This window comes from Poecile atricapillus, chromosome 18 (assembly GCF_030490865.1).
Source record: "Poecile atricapillus isolate bPoeAtr1 chromosome 18, bPoeAtr1.hap1, whole genome shotgun sequence".
Taxonomy (NCBI): Eukaryota; Metazoa; Chordata; class Aves; order Passeriformes; family Paridae; genus Poecile; species Poecile atricapillus.
Window position 1 is genome coordinate 689,799 of NC_081266.1, and position 21,874 is coordinate 711,672.

Consider the following 21,874-nt stretch of genomic DNA (forward strand, 5'->3'; position numbering starts at 1 on the left):
AAAAGTTCTCTTTTCCTGAACTACGTGGGCAGTAGATCACAACCTGTGTTATGTGAAGGTTAGCAAATGTTTAATTTTCCTCCACACAGCAGTCTTGCATATCACTAACTGGTGTTTCTGCTTCTTGATCTGGACTTTGGGTAAGCATCCTCTAATGAGCCCCTCTGCTAATGCTGTGCAGCTGTCAGGCATACATAAAAGAACTGATCAAAATCAGATTTCTTCTTGAGCTTTAACTGATGTTTTCCTTAATTAGAGCATTCTTTTGTTTTTTAATTCTTTTTTCCAAACGTCAAAGCTGGTTGCTTCAAAGGATCATTTCAGTCACCCCTGCAAGAAAAGAGAAAATTGATTTGAAAGATTAAAGGGAGCATGAGAGAGGGAGTGCAGACAGACAACACAGAACGAAATATTTACGAATGCCTCATCCTACCATAGTGACTTTGCAGAAGAAATGGAGAGAACAAATAAGATTTTTGCATCTAAGACACAATCATGACAATATATCAGAATAGTAAATGCAACTTTTGTGACATTCATGAGAGATTTTTTGTGAAGTTCCTCTACTCAAAAAAGGCAGATCCTGGCAGTTCCCTACTCCAGGTATCATATTCCTGATACTCATTCCAGCTCAGAAGAGCTTCAGAAAAGCCAATTTTAATTCTTCATTCTCAGTTCTTCTTTGTCACAGAAATTTAACTTAAGGATTGAGGATGAGGAAAGTCAAGGCTGGACTTGGACAAATGAGTTGGGAAGTCATGGCAGGGGCTGGATGAGTAAATCAGTGCCAGATAATGGAGGGGAGGAAGGCCAAGAGGGAGGCTACAGAGGGGGCAGCAAGGCAATGCAAGGCATGGGGAAGCAAGGCAAAGTAAAGAAATGATCAGAAATGGCAAATAAATGCTTTTTGGTACCTACCAGGCTGAGGAATCCTGCTCCAACTGTCCCTGCAGTGGCCAGGGTTATCTGACCCTTTATCCTCATTGTTTTTAAAGGGGCCTAAGCTGGGGAGGTTTAAAAGGTAAATGAGAACAAGAAATTACCTTGATTGTTTGGATATACTGGGTTAGAGAGCAAGGAACAGAGAAGAAAAAGAAGCCCCGCAAATACTCTTCATTTCTTAAAATGGCAATATTTATTTGTTAAGATAATTAATTTCAAATAATGAATAACATAATAGTTTTGAAAAGCTTCATCAAAATTAAATTAAACAATGAGCCTGTCCCTTCTGATCATGCCCATTAAAACTTTGCAGCTATGAAAAAAGGCATGGGCTACTATAAAATCATTATTTGTTTCCATCCACTTGCACAACATTATAAATAAGACTTTCCTTATAAAAATCACGTAAGATGCTTGTGGCACATTTTGTAAAATGCAACTAGAAAAAGACAAGATACTGTTAATAAATAATACATTCAATAACAAAGCAATTTTTGCTATTGAGAGACATTTAGACATTTTGGGGTACGGTCACCATGAAACCACCTGAAAAAGGGACATTCTTCAAAGAAGCACTGCACAGTACTTGAAAAATGAACAAATTCTACTGACATAATCATAGAAAATACATTATTGCAGGGCAAAGAAAGAGATTCCTTTAGTCCTTGGAATAGTGTTGGCTGACAGCAAACATTTGCTACATTGGAGAGTGAATTAGATCGAAGCCCTGATCACAAGACTCAGAACAATACCACGCTTTGGGATGTTTAACACACTCCACACTAGTATCTTTGCCCCTGAGCATGCCAAAAAACCAATGATTTGAGATGTTCACCCAAGTGCTCCTGTCATTTGGACACGATATCCAGCCTGTAAAGCTTACACACATCAGAAATGAGACAATGAGTATTACATGCTGGGCACTGGAGGTAAAACAAATTCATGGAATTATGCAATCTCAGAGGCATAATGGTTTGCATATCTACTTTAAAATCACCTCAAGACATCAAACTACCACATTACCATCACATTTTTTCAATTAATTGGGCAAGAGAAGAAGGAATGCAAATAAAAATACTAGAATTTAACAGCTAACACTGACATCCCACATCACATGGCTCCTTTGGGAATATGGTGTGAGAGAGCAAAAATGGCAACTGTGCCCAGTCTGTAAAGAGTCAGGAGAAACTGTCTGTCATGCCAGGGCTTTGCATACCAGCATTCCTGTAAACCACTGATCCCAAATCAGGTTGTTTTATCCCAACACTGAGCTCCTTCCCAACACCTGTTCAAGTTTTGGTAGCACCACTGATCCAAGCACGCCTTTCTTGAGCACTGTACAGATGAAAGGTCACGGAAGGTGACAGCCAGGACCTTGTAACTACAGGGAGAAGCAAACAGAAGCTTTCAAGTAGTGCTTCCTGGGCTGCTTGCCTTCAGATAACATAGTTTGTTCCCAAAGTAAAGCCAGGGAGTTGGGATAACCCCAGTGATATTCACTGGTCCCTGGCTGAACAGATGTACAAGATGGCTGCAACTGCAACAACAAATATTGATGCCTTGTGAAATCACTGACTTCTTGTAAATACCTCAGTGAGGTAAATGCAAAATTAACAACTTTGAAAAACCTTTGCACAGCCCATCTCTGTTCTGGTCAAGCACAAAACTTGCCCAAGCTGTGGCTGTGCCTACAAGAAATGGAAGGGAATTCACAGTTTTAGTTTGCACTTCATCTTCTAGCCATAAGCAGCAAAATGTAACAAGCACAGTCACCTATCTCCTGGCACAGGCACAGACTATTGGATGCAGGATGTGGGATGTGGGCAGGAAATGTGCAGCACTGGCTTCACCAGTGAGCCTGACTGATCTCCCAGCCAGTGCAGCCCCGTGAGCCCATGCCTGGGAATAAATGAGATATGCTGGAAATACAAACAGATTGTCCCTTACAGTGCTGGAAAGAACCAGATTTAACTTTAGGAACAGAGCAGTTTTTTTATTACCATCCTAATGGTAAGGGCCACGTTACCAAATCTGAGTCTCAGAAAGAAAAATAGTCAGAAGGGGATGTGGTTCAGTGCAAAACCTGCTGAAAGTATCTTCTTTCTATTTCTCTTCTCTTTTCAGTATTTTTACACTACAGAGCTCATACTAGTAATCCATCTCAAGGACACAACATTCAAATAAAAACACATGCATGTTTTTCCATTCATCATCATCCACATGCTACATTTCACAGTTCATTAAAAGAGCAATGTACCACTCTAGATAAACATCACAGCAAGGCACCTTTCATTTCCTTGGTGTCTTTGTTTGCTTGTTTTTCTCTGGAGCTTTTGGAAACAGCCAGATGGAAACAGCATTAACACAGGTTAAAACCAGGTGTCTGGTATGTGTAAGAAACAAAAAAGTTTAGTAGTGCTTGTAACTTCCTTAAGACATAAAATGAAAATAAAAAATACTTGTATTGATGCAGATTTTTTTTTATTATTTGAGGTAAAGGTTAGTGGTTAGGGGTTAACTTTAAGATCCACTTTGCAGAAGGTCCAGAGATTATTCATTTTACCCCGACCAATGGTACTGGACACATCTGCACACGCATTCCAGTCTGGAGAGTGGCTCTATGCTAAATGGTGGGACACTTAACTTGGCAAATTAAGTGAACATTCAAAGTCCTGGCTACTCTCACTCATGCCAGGGCTGCTGGCAGGGAACCCTGAATTCACTGCTCAAAAGTTAAGAGACCTCTCTCCCAAAACAACTGGAAAAGAGAGGATTATATTATTTATGTGGTTCTTTTGTGCCTGTTGCATGAACAGTTGGTAACCATGGCTCAGATTTGGTCCCAAAATTTGCATGTGGTTTTAGTCCAAAATGTATCCAAAAGCTCTTCATAAGAACAACTTGTCAGGGTGGTATTGAATATGTGAAAACGAGGTCTGCTAAGTTTTGCCCCCAGATAAAGATTGGGCCTGTGGAGCTGTAATTCCAAACATAGTATTTGATCACAGTAAGGATTATTGAACATATTAAAAAGCAAATTTCAGATGCAATTTCAGCCTTACAAGAAGAAGTCCACGATTTGTCTGGAATGACTCTCAATTTCCTACTAGCTGCAAAATCATTAACACTAGTTGTTGTTCTCATGCAGATCAGCGGGAAAGAATTATTAAGGATTTGGTTGAAATTTGAAAGCAAACTCAAATTCTGCATCAGGTAGCTTTCAAAAGGCCCACTGAACTTTGAATAAATCTTTGACACTCACCTCATGGTTACAGAATTGGGCCTGGATAAAAGGAACTGTTTATATTATTTATATCTGTAGTTATTATTTAAATAATAGCTGCTGTATGATGTGGTGTGGTTAAATATGGAGTAGAGACTAGACAAGGTAGAGTCTTGTTAGTCTCTAAAAATGGGGGGAAATTATGCCTAATTGATTTTTGCCTTTTGCCTTTTATATATATTCTCTGTAGTCTTTACACATATATGTGTAGTTCTGCAGCCTAATATTGTATTTTAGCTAGTTTCCCCAGTACTTTTCCCTGCCCTGACAGGCAGAAAGACAAAACACATTCCAATGCCCCTATCCTATCCTGGTTCTCCCTAGAACCAGGGTTGAGACCAGCTATTCAAGATGTATTTTTATAAACAAAGTTCAGCTTCCATCTAAGAGTGGGAGGGGACAAGATTCAGAGAGGGTTGAATTGGGGGAAATTGCCTCCCCACTTATGTCTCCAATTGGTGATTTTTGTCAGTTATGCTAATTTGCTAAACTTATAAAACTGTATTCACTCTGTGGAGGGGCATGGGCATTTTGTGAATATTTTCCATGATTGCCCCTGCAGGCCTCCAATAAGGACCAGCCTTTTTTATTACCTCCTATACTAACATTATCTCAAAAATGTGTTGTTTTCTTTCTAGGTTCTTTAAGCCATCAGTATGGCAGTTACAGGCCTTTATTAAGGAGAAAACTCCTTGTTCTTAACTGAAGTTGAAAGCTATATTGGAAATAAATTTCTATTTTATTGAAACAGCTCACTGAGTATGAGTGTACTCAGATATACCAAAGATTCAAAATATGATTATGTTCAGTTTAGGATAAAACCCAAAGACACCTGACAGTTTCATAAAATGGGGTTCAGGAGAGACAGAAAATCTGTTTTTAAAGAGAAAAATAACTTGTTGAGATTTTATCACTGAAAACATAGGTACTGTTATGAAAAAAAAAATATTGTGTACAAAACAGAAAAAAGAATAAGACCAACTTTTTTAAGAAAACCAATATTTGAGATTAGAGTAATGCCTTTGATATAAATTGTCTTTTAAAAAAAAAAAGAGAGAATAAGAACTTCTTCCTTGCAAATGCTATCAGAAAAGAATTGCAGCTGAAAAGCAGGGGGAAAAGATCATCCCATTCCATCAATAAAATCTAACAAAATTATTTGATTTGTTATTGATAACAAAATTATTTGCAGACATCAGATCCATCAAGAATAATAAATTACTTGAGGACATCTAATTCCTAGTTACAGCCAGTGAATGGTGAAGCTTCCCAGTGTAGAAAAATCCTTTTCTCATTTTCACTTGGCTCATCCAATACATTTGACAAACTGAAGAGCTCATGGATCACTTCCATGAAACAAGGAGGTGTCACAGATCATGATTTCCTTCCAATTTGGGACACTTTCATGCAGCAGAAGTTTGAAATGCAGTGAGATATTTGCCTTACAAAAGGAACCAACAAACAGCATAAACAGCTCAAGGTCTGTACTTATTGGGAAAAAAGACTTGGTAGATTACATAATAAATTACAGAATTATGATACTTTGACTAAATATCACAATCTGGCAGTGCTTTAAAATAATTTAAAATTTTCACAGGATAAATTCCCTCAGGTTTGAGAACAGTCAACTGGTTAAAATCCAGGCAATTCTATTGATTTTATGGAGTCAGAACAGTCAAAGAGAGCAGAGAATCTGGTTTATAAATTGAAGGCAGAGAGGAGAAAACCTTCTTTGCACATTAAAAATCCACAGCTTTTCCCTTTCTTGCAATCCAGGTGCTCCCTGGATGTAATGTTCCTACTGTACTTCCTAACAATGGGGGAGAATTTTAACACAAAAGCGTAATTTCACTCAGATAAAAAGGATGGTTCATTTGCTTGTTTTCACTGTTCAAAACAGATAACCTTAATAAAATTTCTGAAGTTTTTTTCACTTTAATTCCCAAGCATGAGTTAGTTAATTCTCACAACAACTGAGCTAAAAGTAATCTCCATTCACCTGACAGAGAAATCACTACAGGAAGAAAGACTTCAAAACTCTGGGATAAGTAGTAGTTTCTGCTCCTTCAGTTAATTATGAGTTAATAGAGTAACTAGTACTAGGAAGATGTAAAATGCATACAAATATTGATAAACCTGAAGTGGTTTTTGTCCCTCTATTAATTTTTTAGGTTTAAAGCCAGAGGAAAGTTCAATGTAGTGCAGAGAAAATTTTAAGCAACTTGTGAACACAGCAAGTTTCACCCCATACAAGAAGAACCGAGGGAAAGAGAAGCAAAAGAATAAAGACCTAACAATAACAACTTGGGGTTCCAAGCATTTAAACCTATGTTTCCATCCCTTTACCAGAAATACTGTGTCCTTTTGTGCTTTTATCTCCTTTCTGATATTTGTCTACTTCTTTGGCCGCCACCACTAAATGGCAGCACATAAACAGCCACAGATTTCAGAAGAGCTGAATCTCTGTCCTGAGCTTGGTTTTTTTCCCTTTTTTTGGACTACATTTGGAGTATAACGGGTGTTTTTTTTAAGTCTATGGGGCAATCTAGAATTGGAGGCTTTGCAGAAGTATGGACTTGAATACAAAGCTAGAAGTCAGAATAAGCTGGAAACCAGGAGAAATTCACATATCTTTTAACATGGTTTCTTTAGTTTTTAATGCATTTTAGGAGAAAAAAAAATAGGGGATATTTTTCACGTGAAAAAATTTTGCAGTTTTTTTCCTCTAAATGATTTGAAAGTAATTCTTCAAGATACTAACCAGTATCTGAGCTATAAACTTCAGGCTATTTTGTTTATATTTGTGTAACTGTGTGCCTATTATTTAGGGAGTCTCCAGAGACCTCTGAAAAGGCTAAGAGCTCTGATTTACTTTACACCACTGTGAGCAGGGCTGCCTTGCATCAGGCATGCCCTTCTATTTTTTCCTTTTTCATGCTGGCTCTGCAGCTTTTCAGTGCTCCCAAAGGCTGTTTTATTTCCCAGACTGTTTAAGCAGAGACAATCTCATGTGAGAAGTACAAGTCTTTAAGGCTAACGTTACAATCCAAGCAGAAGAGCAAGTCACACACAGAGAAACAATTTTTGAAGCTTCGACTAATTTTAAATGACACATTCATTTCTGTAATTTTCCTATAAGCACATGAAGAACCTCATTCTGCATTCCACTGAACCCCTCAAATACCCTCAACAGTCCATGAACATCTGGAGTCCAAATGAATACAGAATTAATCCCTAAGGCTGGACAGCAAAACAGGTCAGGAACCATCCCTGCTATGAAAGTCACTGTGGAAATCTTGCAGCAGGTGACTGAAATCAGGCTGCACTTCACTGCTGGTTTTGTAACACGTTTTCTTTTCAGACCAGTTTGCCTTAACCAGCTCTTGCCCACAGTACAGCACTGGCATAGCTGTGAGTGCAATGACCTGAACTATCCTGATAAAACCTACAACACATAGGTCTATCCATCCCCAGTAGCGAGGCATTCCTATGACATTCTAACCAGATTCTTAGCACCTTAGCACTCTCCCAAGAGTCTTCAGAGAGCTGATGGTACTCAGCTCCTTGGGCTTTTAAGCCCTTCCTTCCCCTTCCTCTTGGGGGGAGGGGGAGTGACACATTTAAAAAAAAAAAAAAAAAAAAGGAATAAAAGGAAAATAAACAAAGATTCAATGACACACATGCTGTCCTACACACACACAAACAGAGGAAATAAGCAAGGAAAAAGGAAAGTTCTACAGGGTGCTGACCTGGAATGAAATGGAATTTGGAACAGACAGTCATATTTGGCACTGTTAGCAAAAGCTTATGAGTGGCCTGGTGACTCTCTGAGCCTTAATGCCCTTTTTACACTTGTCACTTAAAAACGTCCCTGGAAAGTTCAGCTGTGCTGCTTCTGACACTGTTTTCCCACTGCTGCTAAATGGACTTGATGGAGAGATACATTTCATCCCCTCTCAGTTCCATAAAGCACTAAATAAGGACATATTCCATTTGGCCTTCAAGTAGCATTTTTATGGTCCATGCAGATCCCTTTAAAAACAACCGACATAAAACAGAACTCTCTGTTGGAGAGCATGGAAATTAAAAACTATTGTATCTCCCAAATTGATTCCTATGATTCTCAGGCTGAAGGCTGGATTAGAGGGTCCTCACATGGTTCTAGCTGCATTCTCAGTACCCCACTTTTATGAAGAAACCAAAGCTGTAGAAATTCCTCCGGCATGGCATGGAATCCGGAGTCAGGCAGGACATTGTCATAGTAATGATGGCTGATGAACTTGCCGTGCAGGTCCACCGAGAACGGCCAGAAGCCGTAAATTGTTACTTCCTCACACAGACCAAGGGCAGCGCTGACCAGGAAAAGTCCCGTGGAAAGGCGTTTGGCGTGAATACCTTTGCTCTTCCAGAACTTGCTGATGTCCCGCAGGAAGTTGGGGTTGGCAAAAAGGACTGCCTGCTTGGCACCGAAATCCTCCAGGGTGTAGTAGACACGGAGGGAGGGTCCTGTCCCTGTTTTCATGGAGAAGGCTGGCATGTAGATGTAGCTGTGGTTATAGACCTTCACGCTGTCCACAAAGGCTTTTCTGGACCACAGCAGATTCTGGAACCTGGAAAATCACAAGGGAAAATGAGTTGGTCAAACATAGGTTTTCCCAGATGTTTCATAATCCTAAGGGCTGCTCTTCATACCCATATTTACAAATCACTGCACACCTTTTCCAAGCCCAGAGAAAGTCCAGACAAACTTCTGGCTGTCTGACACTGCCTCTCTTTTGAATGAATAGACAGCTGAAAACTATCTGGTATCCTGCTAACTCCAAAACCTTAATGATTTCATATTTTTTAAAAAACCCAAATGAACACTGACAACATTCCATAAGACTCAATTCTTTTTAGCAATATTTTTCATCGGCCCAAAAATCAGCTTAGATTTTTCAGGTACGGGAATCTATAAAAGAAATTTTAAAATCTGTGTTGTTCTTGTTTCCTAAAGACAGACTAAAATAAGAACCCAGGTTAGATTAGCAGGGCAAGGTATATGTACAGATTAGTTTTTTTATATGAAAACAGCATATTACAATTTGTTTAATTACCAGTAGCTATTTCTAAATAAACAGCTGATGGCTGTTTGATTCCTGATGTTTGACTGATAAACTACTCCACAATTAGTATCACGGACTATAAACTTTCCTTGTCATATGCTTGCTCCCCACCTTCATCACTTAAAATATCCAAAGCCCTCGGAGTCTGAAGCTTACTACACTAAAAACCACTTTTGCACAAGCCTCACACACTTCTTTCATTGCAGCCAGGCTGGTCCTCTGAGTGTGATCCCTAATTTTTTCCTCAGCTCCCAAATGCCTGTGTTGCTGCCTCCTCTCCCAGTTTCCTGCAGCCAAGACAGATGTGTCATGACTAATTCCCTAGTCACACACCAGAAGAGATGGAACAAGAAAGTTAAATCAGCAGCACTGGATTTTTTTTTTCCTTTCTGTTGTGCAGGCAGAAATAGGTATAATAGTATGTTTTTAAATAGTTATACAGAGATCAATTTTATGTATAAACTATAACAAGAATGACACAAGCAGGTTTAAATAGAGTGCCCAATGACCTCAATAAGCATTAAACAAAATTTCAGCTGCAATGACTGGAAACAAAAAACCCAAACACCTCCAATAGCACTGAAATGTCTCATATGCCAGGTTCTTTTGTAGTTTTTGTTTTGGCAAAAAAAAAACCCTTGAAATAGTCTTGATAAATTGCCGGCGCCGAAAGAGAAGGTCGGAATTTGCAGCCGCGCCGAGTCTGGCCCGGGGACCATCCTGCGGCTGCAGGGAGCCACTCCACTGGTCTGTGCCGGGATGCTCGGCCAGCGGAGCCCGCCGATCCCTGCGCGGACGTACCTGGCTGCTGCCGCCCCGGTGTGTGGGACAGGTGCTCGGGACGGCTCCGGCCCTGGAACCGCTCCTCAGTGGCACACGGCTCCTGCCGGAGCAGAGCGCCCTGCTCCTGCACCGCCGGCTCCTGCACCGCCATATGAACAGCCTGCACCGCCGGCTCCTGCACCGCCATCGGAACAGCCTGCACCGCCAGCTCCTGCACCGCCGGCTCCTGCACCGCCATCGGAACAGCCTGCACGGCCAGCTCCTGCACCGCCTGCTCCTGCACCGCCTGCTCCTGCACCGCCTGCTCCTGCACCGCCGGCTCCTGCACCGCCGGCTCCTGCACCGCCGGCTCCTGCACGGCCAGCTCCTGCACCGACAGCTCCTGCACCGCCATCGGAACAGCCTGCACCGCCAGCTCCTGCACCGCCGGCTCCTGCACCGCCAGCTCCTGCACCGCCGGCTCCTGCACCGCCATCGGAACAGCCTGCACCGCCGGCTCCTGCACCGCCGGCTCCTGCACCGCCAGCTCCTGCACCGCCGGCTCCTGCACCGCCGGCTCCTGCACGGACAGCTCCTGCACCGCCGGCTCCTGCACCGCCGGCTCCTGCACGGCCATCGGAACAGCCTGCACGGCCATCGGAACAGCCTGCACCGCCATCGGAACAGCGTGTGCTGCAGGCCGCGGCCGCACGGCTGGGCTCGGACCGCCGCCTCCCGGAGCTCTCGGCTCCGAGACCGCGCTTACGGCACAGCCTCCGCTCGGCACGCCCATTCGCCGCTGTCATTTGTGGGCAGAGCCTGGAGACAAGGGGACGCGACTTTTCACGGAGGAAAAAGAAATGACTGTGAATCATGGACTGGACTGCTGCGAAAGCCGCAGCGGAGACGCCGCGGACACCGCCCGGCGTGGAAGCAGCTGAGAGGGAGTTCACCCTCAGGCGCACGGGCTGGGAGGACAGGCAAGAAGCTGAGGGAGGGACGGACGTTATCCGGGACTCCTGTGGCTTCCTCCTGCCGCGCTGCCGGCAGAGCTCCCCAGCCGCCACTATCGGTAGCGCCTGTATCATGTATGGCTTTATCCGTGCACCCGAGCACCCGAGCACCCGAGCCGCCGCCCTCAGCACCGGGTGCGCCAGCGCGGTGCCCGAGCACACTGACACTGCGGCCGGCTCCGTACGGCGCACCTCGCATCGCCGCCCTCAGCACCGGGTGCGCCAGCGCAGCGCCCGAGCACACTGACACTGCGGCCGGCTCCGTACGGCGCACCTCGCATCGCCGCCCTCAGCAGCGGGTGCCCCAGCGCGGTGCCCGAGCACACTGACACTGCGGCCGGCTCTGTGCGGCGCACCTCGCATCGCCGCTCGGCCCGCCCCTGCCCGCAGTTGATTGGGCAGCCGCCGCTCGGCCCGCCCCTGCCCGCAGTTGATTGGGCAGCCGCCGCTTGGCCCGCCCTTGCCCGCACTTGATTGGGCAGCCGCCGCTCGGCCCGCCCCTGCCCGCAGTTGATTGGGCGGTGCAGCCGCCGCTCGCCACGCCCCCCAGCGGCGCGCAAGCGGAACCCGGAAATGGAGCGGCGCTCGGCACCGGGAGCTCTGGGGCGGAGCCGCCAGCGCTCGAAGCCGAAATGTTGATGGGAGGTTGCAATCACTCTGCACTACGAGACACCACACCCGTGGCTAGGGCTCCATAAGCCCTGTTTTCATTAACAGACTCACAGTATCCCAGTGGGGAGAGTCGTGTTACAGCGCCCTTGCTGTCCCACGATAAGACGCGGCCATTGGCAGTTCGGTATTGATTAACATCTCTACGTGTGATCCCATCAGCTTCTGGAATAAAAGTAACAGCTATCGCAGATCTTAACACCGCTGAAAGGATTTCCGTGCCTGGGTTATCATGCGGATGGAAGGTTAAAGCATTCCCGGTGCTGAGGGGAGACAGGACCACACCACACAGGTTAAATCCCACAGAAACTTTCAGCAAGCACTTGCACACCCACCAGGGGTGTCTGGCTGACTCCAGGCTCAGGGATGTGAGAACATTGCATAATGATTTCACTGTATTTCCTTTGGGAGCAGTTTCGGGATTGTTCTCTCACCTCTGGGATGGTTGGGGAGCCCTCCGGGGTCAGTTTGTCCTCTCCTTTGGGATGGTCTGGCCCCTTCTGAAATCTGTCTAATTCACTTGATACTGGCTACTATTATATACCCATAGAAATAATCTATTGTCATTTATTTATTAATAATGTTTGTAGTAATCTGCAATAAAATAAACTCCCTTTGCTGCTACACAATTGGCTGCTGCTATTAATTGCCATACTAATGATTGATACTGTTATTGATTGCTTATCATCATTTTCATTGCTTGATATATGTACATCTTAATTTTATTAATCACATCCACTTATTGATTTTTTGCTAGTTGTACTAATCTGTAATAAGGTAGAGAAATTTACAAATGTGTGTGTAAAGCAATGCATCCTATTCCTCTCCAATCCTACAATAAACACACCATAGAACTGAAATTCTATGAGGATATTTCAATCACAAATCTAAACAGGTTATTTTAATCCTGGTATCTTCTATCTCTATGTTATGACAACTACTAATAAAACATATATTTTTAAGAAAAAGCATCAAACCATAATTTCATGAGATCTCATTTATAATTTCCTATTTCATCCCCACATCAATTTGCCCTTTAAATTACTGTAAGATTAAGACTTCTGTAGGTTTTCTGGGAAGTTCTTCTTAACATCTCACAATTTCTTTTGCTGATGAGGTATCATCCCTAAATGTACCCTCAGAAAACTTTTACTGTTCTCCTCAGTCTTTCCTTCTCCCTTCTTTTCTCCTACCGGATTAAATAACTTATCCTCCAAGTTTCCATTTTCCTAACCCAGAATTTCATTGTTTTTCATCTCAGCAACCGCATCTGACCTTTTTCTTTGGAGCCAATGGTGCATTTTGAGACACCTCTAAACCCAACAGTCCTTTCTTTAAGGCTGAGGGTTCCTGGATCTCCTTCTGAGGTGGGGGACATACAAGGCTATGACAATTCAGAATTTTAGAAACCTATAATACACTTAAACAGGTGGAGGGGAAATAGAACACACAGAAGAAACAGTTTGTAACAGACCACATAGAAACTCAGTTGCCAGAAAAAAAAAACATTAAGATAAGATATATTGTGAAAACTCAGCACAACAGGACCCAGGTATTGTAAAAACCTGACAAAGCAGAAAGCTGTGGCTCAAGAAAGCAGCCAGGAGCAGATGGGTGGGTTTGAATGGGGAAAGCTGAGCTAAGGGAGAAGCAAACCTCCCTGCCCAGAGACAGGGGTCAATCAGCAAACACTGAAGAAGACATTCAGCCTTCATCCTAAAAGACCCCCGAATGTGACCACCAGGAGTTGTGGCAGCTGATTATAACAGAAGTGAGAGAAGGCAGAGATGAGCAGGCAGGGAGCTGTGGGCTTGTGGGATCAGTTATATTTATGTCTGGAACCTGTCTTGACCAGGTCTGCATGGCATGGAGGAGATATCCCCCCACTGTCCCTGATGCAGTCAGCTGATGGAATAAAATGGATCTCTCTACAATTTTGATTGTCAAGTCCTGATTCTTGAAATCACTTCTTCCTGCTCATTGCTGCATCTTGTGGTTAAGAGGAGGTGGATAGGAGAGTAAAAATCACTTATTTAAATGGGGTCAAAGCATGGCTAAAATAGCAACACACTGTTCCAATCACAGCAGGAATTTTTTTCCAACTCCATGTATTTCTGTTCATCAGCTAAGAAAACACAAAAGCAAATCAGAAATTTGGGAATTTTTCTTTCCTGGCTCTGCCCTTGTCCTGGTGGTAGCATTGGGCCAGTCCCCTCCGTTCAAATAGTTTTGCTTCCTTTTCTGTTCAAACAAGGACAAAATAGATGTTCCACACAAAGAGAAAGAAAGGCATCATTTATAAATGCAAAGGTTTTTAAAGAAACTTTGTATTAGAGGAGGAAAAAAATTGATTACCAACAAATGGGGCTTCAAGCAACCTCCATATACAGAAGAGTTTATCACAGTCTTGCCTCTTAAGAAGTACTTCCTAGAAATATTATCCCCTTGCTGTTGGCACAGATGTTCAGAGACTCTTGAAGAAGAGCATAAAATGTGAATTAAAAGAATTATTCTTATCACTTTGGACTTCTTAGCAATTAAGTAATCTGAGATATATTTAGGCACCAAGAATGAAAAAAGAACATCTATATGAAGTATTTAAAATCTGGTGACTACTTGACTTTACAGGGAAAGATCTTCCCGTCACTTGACTTGTACAGAAAGGACAAGACAAGCACAAAGGTTTTCCTTCAAGAACATATTTTATGGGTGGTTTCTACCTTTTTTTTCTGATATTTTGCAATTACCAAATAATAATGTAACTACATAGGAACAGAATATGTAGTTTTTACATGGAGACATACTGAAGAGGAATTCTCATGAAACTTTTTCATGAGTGTAAGCAACAGGCACAATACTGTACATTTGTTAAATCAAAGATGAAGGAAGCTTTTATCAAATTAAATTATTTATTTGATTCCATCTTTTTATTCCTAATAGTCTAAGTCAGTTGGATTCACAGATGTCTTCAGGACTGAATCCAGGAAAGATTATTAGTTGCTTCTAAAATGTAGGGGACACTGGAAAGCAAATTTAAGCCCACTCAAAATCCATGGGAACCTAATAAACAGCAATGATATTTAACTGGCATTTCCAAACTAAGAGGCAGAATCATTGCATCTGTTAGTCTTTAGTCTCATTCCTTCATCATGATTTAGTGCAAGACACTGGATGCAGCAAAAACTTGTCAAATATCACAGAGATCAAAAAGGTAAATTAATTTACTGAAAGGAAAATGTTCCCATTCAGTGATGGAGGTTCATACTTCCACACAGGCCATAAACACACAGCTCATGGATAAAATGCCAAAAAACATCAGCTGGTTGGGAAGACCCTGAGTGCTGGGAGTATTATATCCATGTTATTGATGATATAAGTGTGCACAGGTTAGACATGGCACTAGAAAGGAATACTGCTGCAAACAGCATCTGTTTGCAGATTTAATTAGAAGTTTAGACAAATTATTGTATGACATTTGCAAGAGTTGTTGCAGATTATAAGAAATTCATAAAATTTGCTTCTCCTGAACAGCCCAGATCCAGGGATCTGTTGAGAAACAGATAATAATAATAAACCATATCCACAAACTCTTTATATTTCTTCGTTAAAAATCTTATTCCATTGGTCAAAAATCATCACTGCCTCCTAAACATTTTTTTGTTCACTGACACATCCCTCTCCACAGCTATAGACAAGGGTTTGGAATATGGAAACAACCTCTGTAAGTGATATAACCTTGGCTGAATTTTTTCAGAGCCTTAAGAATGGCTGTAGGCACATCACAGGTCTTGCTACTGCACTTCCTCTTTCCTAGGAGGGACTTACAGCAGCTCCTCTTGGAAAGAAAATAAAAACTGGGACAAATATAAAATAATCTTCTGCCTACAAAGCAGTTCCCTGCAGACGAAGCCAAGCTGAGCAGAATGAACTGGAAACATCAAAGATATGGGATTGCAGTCCCTCAACAATACTTGGGGGTAGAGGGTGGGAGAAGTCACCTTGGCCCCAGGAGCAGCTTTACGCAACATTTCAATCCCAACTGCAACTTTAACACAGGCTTTGACAGAAAAGTGAAGTTTTGAATGCAAAGTGGAAAAAGGAGCTTCACACAGGAGTGTGTAAGGACTGTGAGTTCCAATATTAACTGAAGAGAGACGCCTGTGAAAAAATTTAGACAAAAAAAGAAACTGGGACAGTCAACACACATCCTCTTAGACTGGAAAATTTCTACCACAGTACATCTATTGTCAGTTCTCCTGAATTATACTAATTGAAGTTAGGGTAGGACATTCCCAAAACCCAAATGAGTCGGACATTCAAAGGGTAGGACATTCAAACCCAAATGAGAACAGAGTAAAATATTTCACAAGTGAAAACTGTACTACCTGCACAGTCACATTTCCTGCTGAAAACAGAGTAGGAACTTGATCTCCAAGTTTTGCAAAAAACAATGTTTAGAAATTATTTTTAAAATCAAGGTACTCCTAGATTAAAATTGTGACTCTTCCATCCTAAGGCACTAAAGTGAGAGGAAAATGGTGGTATTTCTGCCATAACTACTGCCAACAATTTCATTTTCTAAAGGCACTAATTCTGTTTTTAGAACCACACAGAAAATTGCTTTCACATCCCTGGTGAAAACTTTGCCCTACTCAACATGCGTCACCATAAATTATCTGGTACAGATGAATCTTTTAGAAACCATAAATGGTGTTGCAGGACCAATTCACTAAACCTGCCATAAGACATTTGAGGGATAATTGAGATGTCAAGCGTCATCAATATCAACATACTTCAAGTAAGGGCAAGAGGACAGGGGAAGAATGACAATGAATAATCCCATTATGTGATGCTAGCTAACTCACAGCTTAGAAACAGATCCATCAGTTACAAATCTGAATGTCTTTGAACTTCATGAAAGTGTGGATGTATATACAACCTCAATTCCTGGAAAAGCTTCTTTCCATAGGAATGATGACAGAGTTGGAGTCATTTTTTCTATTTTAACTTTCAAGAGATAACCTTTTTTACCCACTCTAACTTAACACACAGGAGATAAAATAATTACTTTGGACAGCACACTGGAAACATCAGTCAATTATTTAAAAAATTTAAAAATTAAAACATTTCTTCCTCACCAGAAGAAGCAAAGCCCCAAAGGAGGCTTCCAATTTTCAGTGCTATGAATTTGTTCTGTGTGTCATTCCCAGTTCCTGATTGTGTATCTCCTCCGAATCAATACACATGCACGTACATTTCACAATACTCTCATCCATGCTCTTGCAACACAGTTACTGTCCACTCCCTTTGAAAACTGACATTACCCACAATCTTCTTTCCTTCCTCTTTCTTTTCCCATTTCCCACCCCCCTCCACTCCTCCTTGTGATATCCACCCCTCACAAAGTAGCACCTTGCCCTCTCCATCTGCTTCTTCAGCCACCTCCTCATTCCATCCTTCCCCTCTTGCTGGAAAACTCCACGGTTTCTCCAGTGCAGCTCCACAGTCTCCTCAAAGCATCACTAAAATTCTTTTCCTATTCTGTTCAAAAATAGTAACTACAGTCAGCTTTCTACTCCAGACCTTGGTGGAGGGGAGACTGCAAAACAAATATGCCTGAGTGAAATAAATCCTCCATCTTGAAAACCATAAAACCCTCTGTAAGGTTGTGTTTCACACTGCTCCTCTTCATTTCATCCCAAATGCCATGGAACTTATCTTTCCTTGATGGGATGTTCCAGCCATTTCATTCCACTTCATAAATCAATTACCATCTACATTCCAAAGGATTTTCAGGTTCCCTGTCTTTAGATACACTGCCCTGAGTAACTCCCTGATTTTGCCTGGCACCTGGTGCCATCCCCTGCCAGTTCTGATTGGTTTGCTTTGATCTCATCCCACAAACATTTCTGTGCCTTCTCCTACTCAAGCACTCTGATTGCAATTGGCTCTTGAAGCTCATTATCTCTCCATTTCCCTCTTGCTCGCCCTCTCTGTTCTGCTCTGCAAAGACTGTCATCTCACAAAACTAGAGAACCTTTCAATTCCTGAAAGAGAGAAAAAGTATTTCATTTAAATACCATCAAACATCCATTTCCAAGCCAGTGCCTTTCTTTTTTAAAAAACTGGCTTTCTACTATGTATTTAATTTCCCTGCTTTGCTTCCTTTCACAATCCTTCACCTCCCAGTGCTCACATTATACATTTCTTTATGCCTAATCATTTCCTGCTCATCCCCTTGGTTCATATTTTTTCTCTTGTGTTTTTCAGTGAGCATGGCAGGGTACTATCAGATCTTGTTATGCCTGAGAACAACCTACCTCATTCCAGATGATAAACAAAGAACATGGCAATTAAAATTCAGGAAGACAAAATCAGAAAGCACTGACCTTTTTTCCCCTGCTCCCTCTTCCCCACTCTCATCACTCATTTCAAAAATTTCAACCAACTCTAATAAATAACACAGATTTGTCCCAGTTTCCTAAGAAAACAAAGCCTATATGATCACACCCTGCCAAGCAGTTCCATCCCAGCCCCTTTTACACTCTGTAAGTATCAAACAAATAATGCAAAGGCAATGGGGACTCAAGGTTATCTCTGCTGAAACAAAGAAAAACCCGAATTAGCATCCTCATTGACTGGGAGGCAGCAGCCAGCTGGCCTGAGCAGCGCAGTAGTTTGGGGTTCCCATCAATATGTACCTCCTTTAGCTTCCCTGCTTGTACTGAAAGGATCACAGGTTTAGCCTTTAATTATTTCACCTAACACCAAACCATTGCTTATTTCACATTTTCCAGATCCCCTTCCAGGATCAGATTATTAAGAATGCAACTCTGATGCACTAATTTCTATAACACAAATGAAGCATTTTTATTTTTGTTTACCCCCAACCACAAAAGGAAAAATCTGTTCTCTACCTTTTCTGAATTATACTGGGATTTGCAGTCACCAGTTGGGTTTTGGATCCAACATCCTTGCTGTATTCACTGGATAGAGGAGGAAGGTTGCACCTGCACACACAGACAGTCAAGATTTTAAATGACATTCAGGACTGATAAGCTTCAGACGATGTAAAAATGCTGTATTACTGGACCAGGCTACAATTGTTCCCTACTGTCCCACATCTATAAGCATTTTTGTACCAGACTGTGGAGAAATAGAGAAATAAAACCTTTTGCAGAGATGAGATCTGGGAAGCTGCTAAGCAAAACCAAGGGCATACACTTGACATTTCTGACAAGCTGAAAGGCTGTGGAAGAGGCTGTTACTATCTATAGAAGAACTTTTTTTTAAAATCCAAACTCTTTAAAAGTTCTGTTTTTCACTCTGTTTTGTCTTGTTTACCATATCAGGCTCCAGACTGATAATATCACTCTGCACTATTACAGGCATTATAACTGGCATTTTTAATATTACACTGTAGGGTATCATTATTTTATAAAATTCACTGAGAAAACATAGATTAAAAAAAATTTTGTGGCTTTTAAAATATGTGTGTCTTAGTTCTGCTCACAGTCTTGTTCTGGTGGGTAGGGTGATAATGGAATAAAGCCAAAGCAATTGAGCAAATTTACTTTGGGAAGCCGAGAGTCAAGACTCAAAAAAAACAGAAGGGAAACATCCACACAGTAAACAGTGATAAAAGTTCCCTTGTAAAGACCAAGGAGGAGGAAGCTGCAGCAGATAAAGATGAAGATACATTCAAACAGTATCCAAGCCTATGCACTACCCCAAAAACTAGTCAGGAGAAATCTACTCAACACATAAAAATTACACTAAAAACTGGTTTCCAAACATTTTTCATTTCAAATTTCTCCTTTAAAACAAAGACATGAGCAGTACTTGGAATGCTTAAAAGGCAAAAATGAAACCCCGATTCTCAGAGACAAGCAGAATTTGGATTTTTTTTCAGAGAAAGGCTTTTAGATGTTTATGTTGTTGGGGTTTGGGGCTCTCTCTGCAGTTTTTGTTAACTCACAAAAATACCCCAACCAAAACCACAGTTGTGCTATATCAGCCTCTATCTGCATATAAATACAAGCTCTCACAACCTTGAATTCTTGTCATTAAGAAATGCCAGGGAAAAGGACAGCAATGTCCTACCTACATGAAACATAGATGAATTAAATCATACTCATCAAGAAATACAAAATTTCCAGGAACTTTTTGTCCTTTTTATGACTATATTTGTTAAGATGCAATGTATTGAGATTTCAGTCAAGAAACAGCTTTTCACAATTCTGCGGTAGAGTTCACTCTACCACAAATTAAGAGAAGGTGGACAATTTCAAAAGAAAACAGAAAAAAAAATAATCAAAATAAGAGGTTTCAGAAACTGCATTCATTGGGGGAAGTGGGGAAAGGGAAGGGGAAGGGGAAGGCAAGGCAAGGAAGAGCTAGGCTAGAAGCATAGGGAAATTTTAATTCTTGGACATAGCAAATGATAGCATCTTAACAAGAAAGAGTTCCTTAAAATAAAGTAAAAGTCAAACAAATACTTGTGAAGTAAGATTTACAGTTGATTTGCCTTAGGGTAGAGAGGTGGCATAAATACCTCTGGCAGATCACAGTTTAATATAAAAGGCACACTTTAAAAAAAAACATTTTTGATTAATGTTAATTTAAAAGCATTATGAAGGACTAAGACCTCATCCTAGTTTTTATCATCTCAGCATCTAAATAATGACAGTTCTTTCATAAGCCAGTCACAGATGTATTATTTAAACACATCTAATTCCTTTCATCACCTTACTGTGCAGGAAACACTAAGAAATGGCCTGAGTATCTATAGGAAACTGCAGGAAATCTGTTGCTTGGCTTTCCCAATTATTTTCTTGGATAGGTCAGTAGAGTGCTGAGTGTTCTGCAGGTGAGGAACACACTGAAGCACAAGACTCATACTAAAAAAACTTTATTTTTAATTCTCTTACTGGGAATCTCATACTGAGAAGTAAGTACATGAAAAATAAGAGTTTAAAACATGACTTAGGACTAGTACCCAACACTTCTCTCTTAAAATAAACATTAGCACGTAGGGAAGGGGGAAATAATATCTTTTTTCTTAGAAATAAGAATGATAAACTTGAAAATCAGAAGAGCCCATTATAACCACAATACCTAACCATGCAGACCATATGCACCTTTCTCATTGCATATGCAGCTTGCTGTGCCTTAGGGCTGAAAACTGCTGCTCTCCTCATCTCATCTCTGTGTTGGAACAACTGTGTAGAAGATGCTCAGCAACCAGATGAGTTTAAACTCATGAAATAACCTTAGCAATTACAACATGACTGCAGCCATCTTCTTTCACATGACAAAGCTTATGGAAATATACATAAGTGAAATCAAAACTCATGTGAAGGGAATTAATGAACAAGGGCAAAACCTGGCACGACATTTCACACTGCAGAAATACTTTGAAGATATTACACAAATTTCTTTTCAAAAAAATTTAAAGTGTTATGGAAGTCACCACTGTGATCTTTCCTCTCAGCTCTCAGCTTATAGAAATGAGATTTAGAAAAGATCAACTAAATTTTCCATAAATATGATTTCATATCACTAATACAACAGAGCCTGCAGACAATGACTGGGATTTTTGCAGGATTCTCCCTATCACTTACTTCTAAATCAAAATGAGCTCTGTACATATAATGGTTGCTTTAGCCTCCCTGCAGAGAAATGGGTTTTTATGATAAAATAGCTAAAATAGCTGCTGGGGTTTTTTTTGGGTTTTTTTTTTAATTCTGTTGTTTTTGTAACTGATTGCTCCTACAGCATTTTAATTTCTAGAAAATATAACCACTGCATATACACTGCAGTTTTGGAAAACCTAAGGAGTTTTGCAGTAATGGCAATCAGAGCGCTGCTCTCTCCCCCTGTGCTTTTCATCTTCTCTTCTGTAAATGCTCTAAGTATATACTTCCCTTTGCCTTTAATTTCTTCTATTTCTTTGTGTTAACAGGCATTTAATAATGAAGGCATTTTTGGTCTTTGAGGTGCAAACCAGAAATTACAGTAATGATTTAGGGCAAATTCGGATGGTTTTATAGTAAGCCATCAGGATCTAATTGTTAGACTTGTTGTAGTGGGAGTTCATT

The 21,874-nt window shown here is 41.2% G+C and overlaps 1 protein-coding gene across 1 annotated transcript in view; it reads right to left on the reverse strand.

The window, feature by feature from the left end:
• Window positions 1–716: 716 nt before the first annotated feature.
• ST8SIA1 (ST8 alpha-N-acetyl-neuraminide alpha-2,8-sialyltransferase 1) overlaps window positions 717–21,874 on the reverse strand; it is a 68,183-nt gene continuing 47,025 nt past the window's right edge. Inside the window, exons 4-5 of the mRNA XM_058853011.1 lie at window positions 18,692–18,784; window positions 717–8,835 (exon numbers count right to left, since the gene is read on the reverse strand). Of these exons, the coding sequence (XP_058708994.1) occupies window positions 8,349–8,835; window positions 18,692–18,784 (580 nt within the window). The 3' untranslated portion in view covers window positions 717–8,348. The remainder of the gene's footprint in view (window positions 8,836–18,691; window positions 18,785–21,874) is intronic.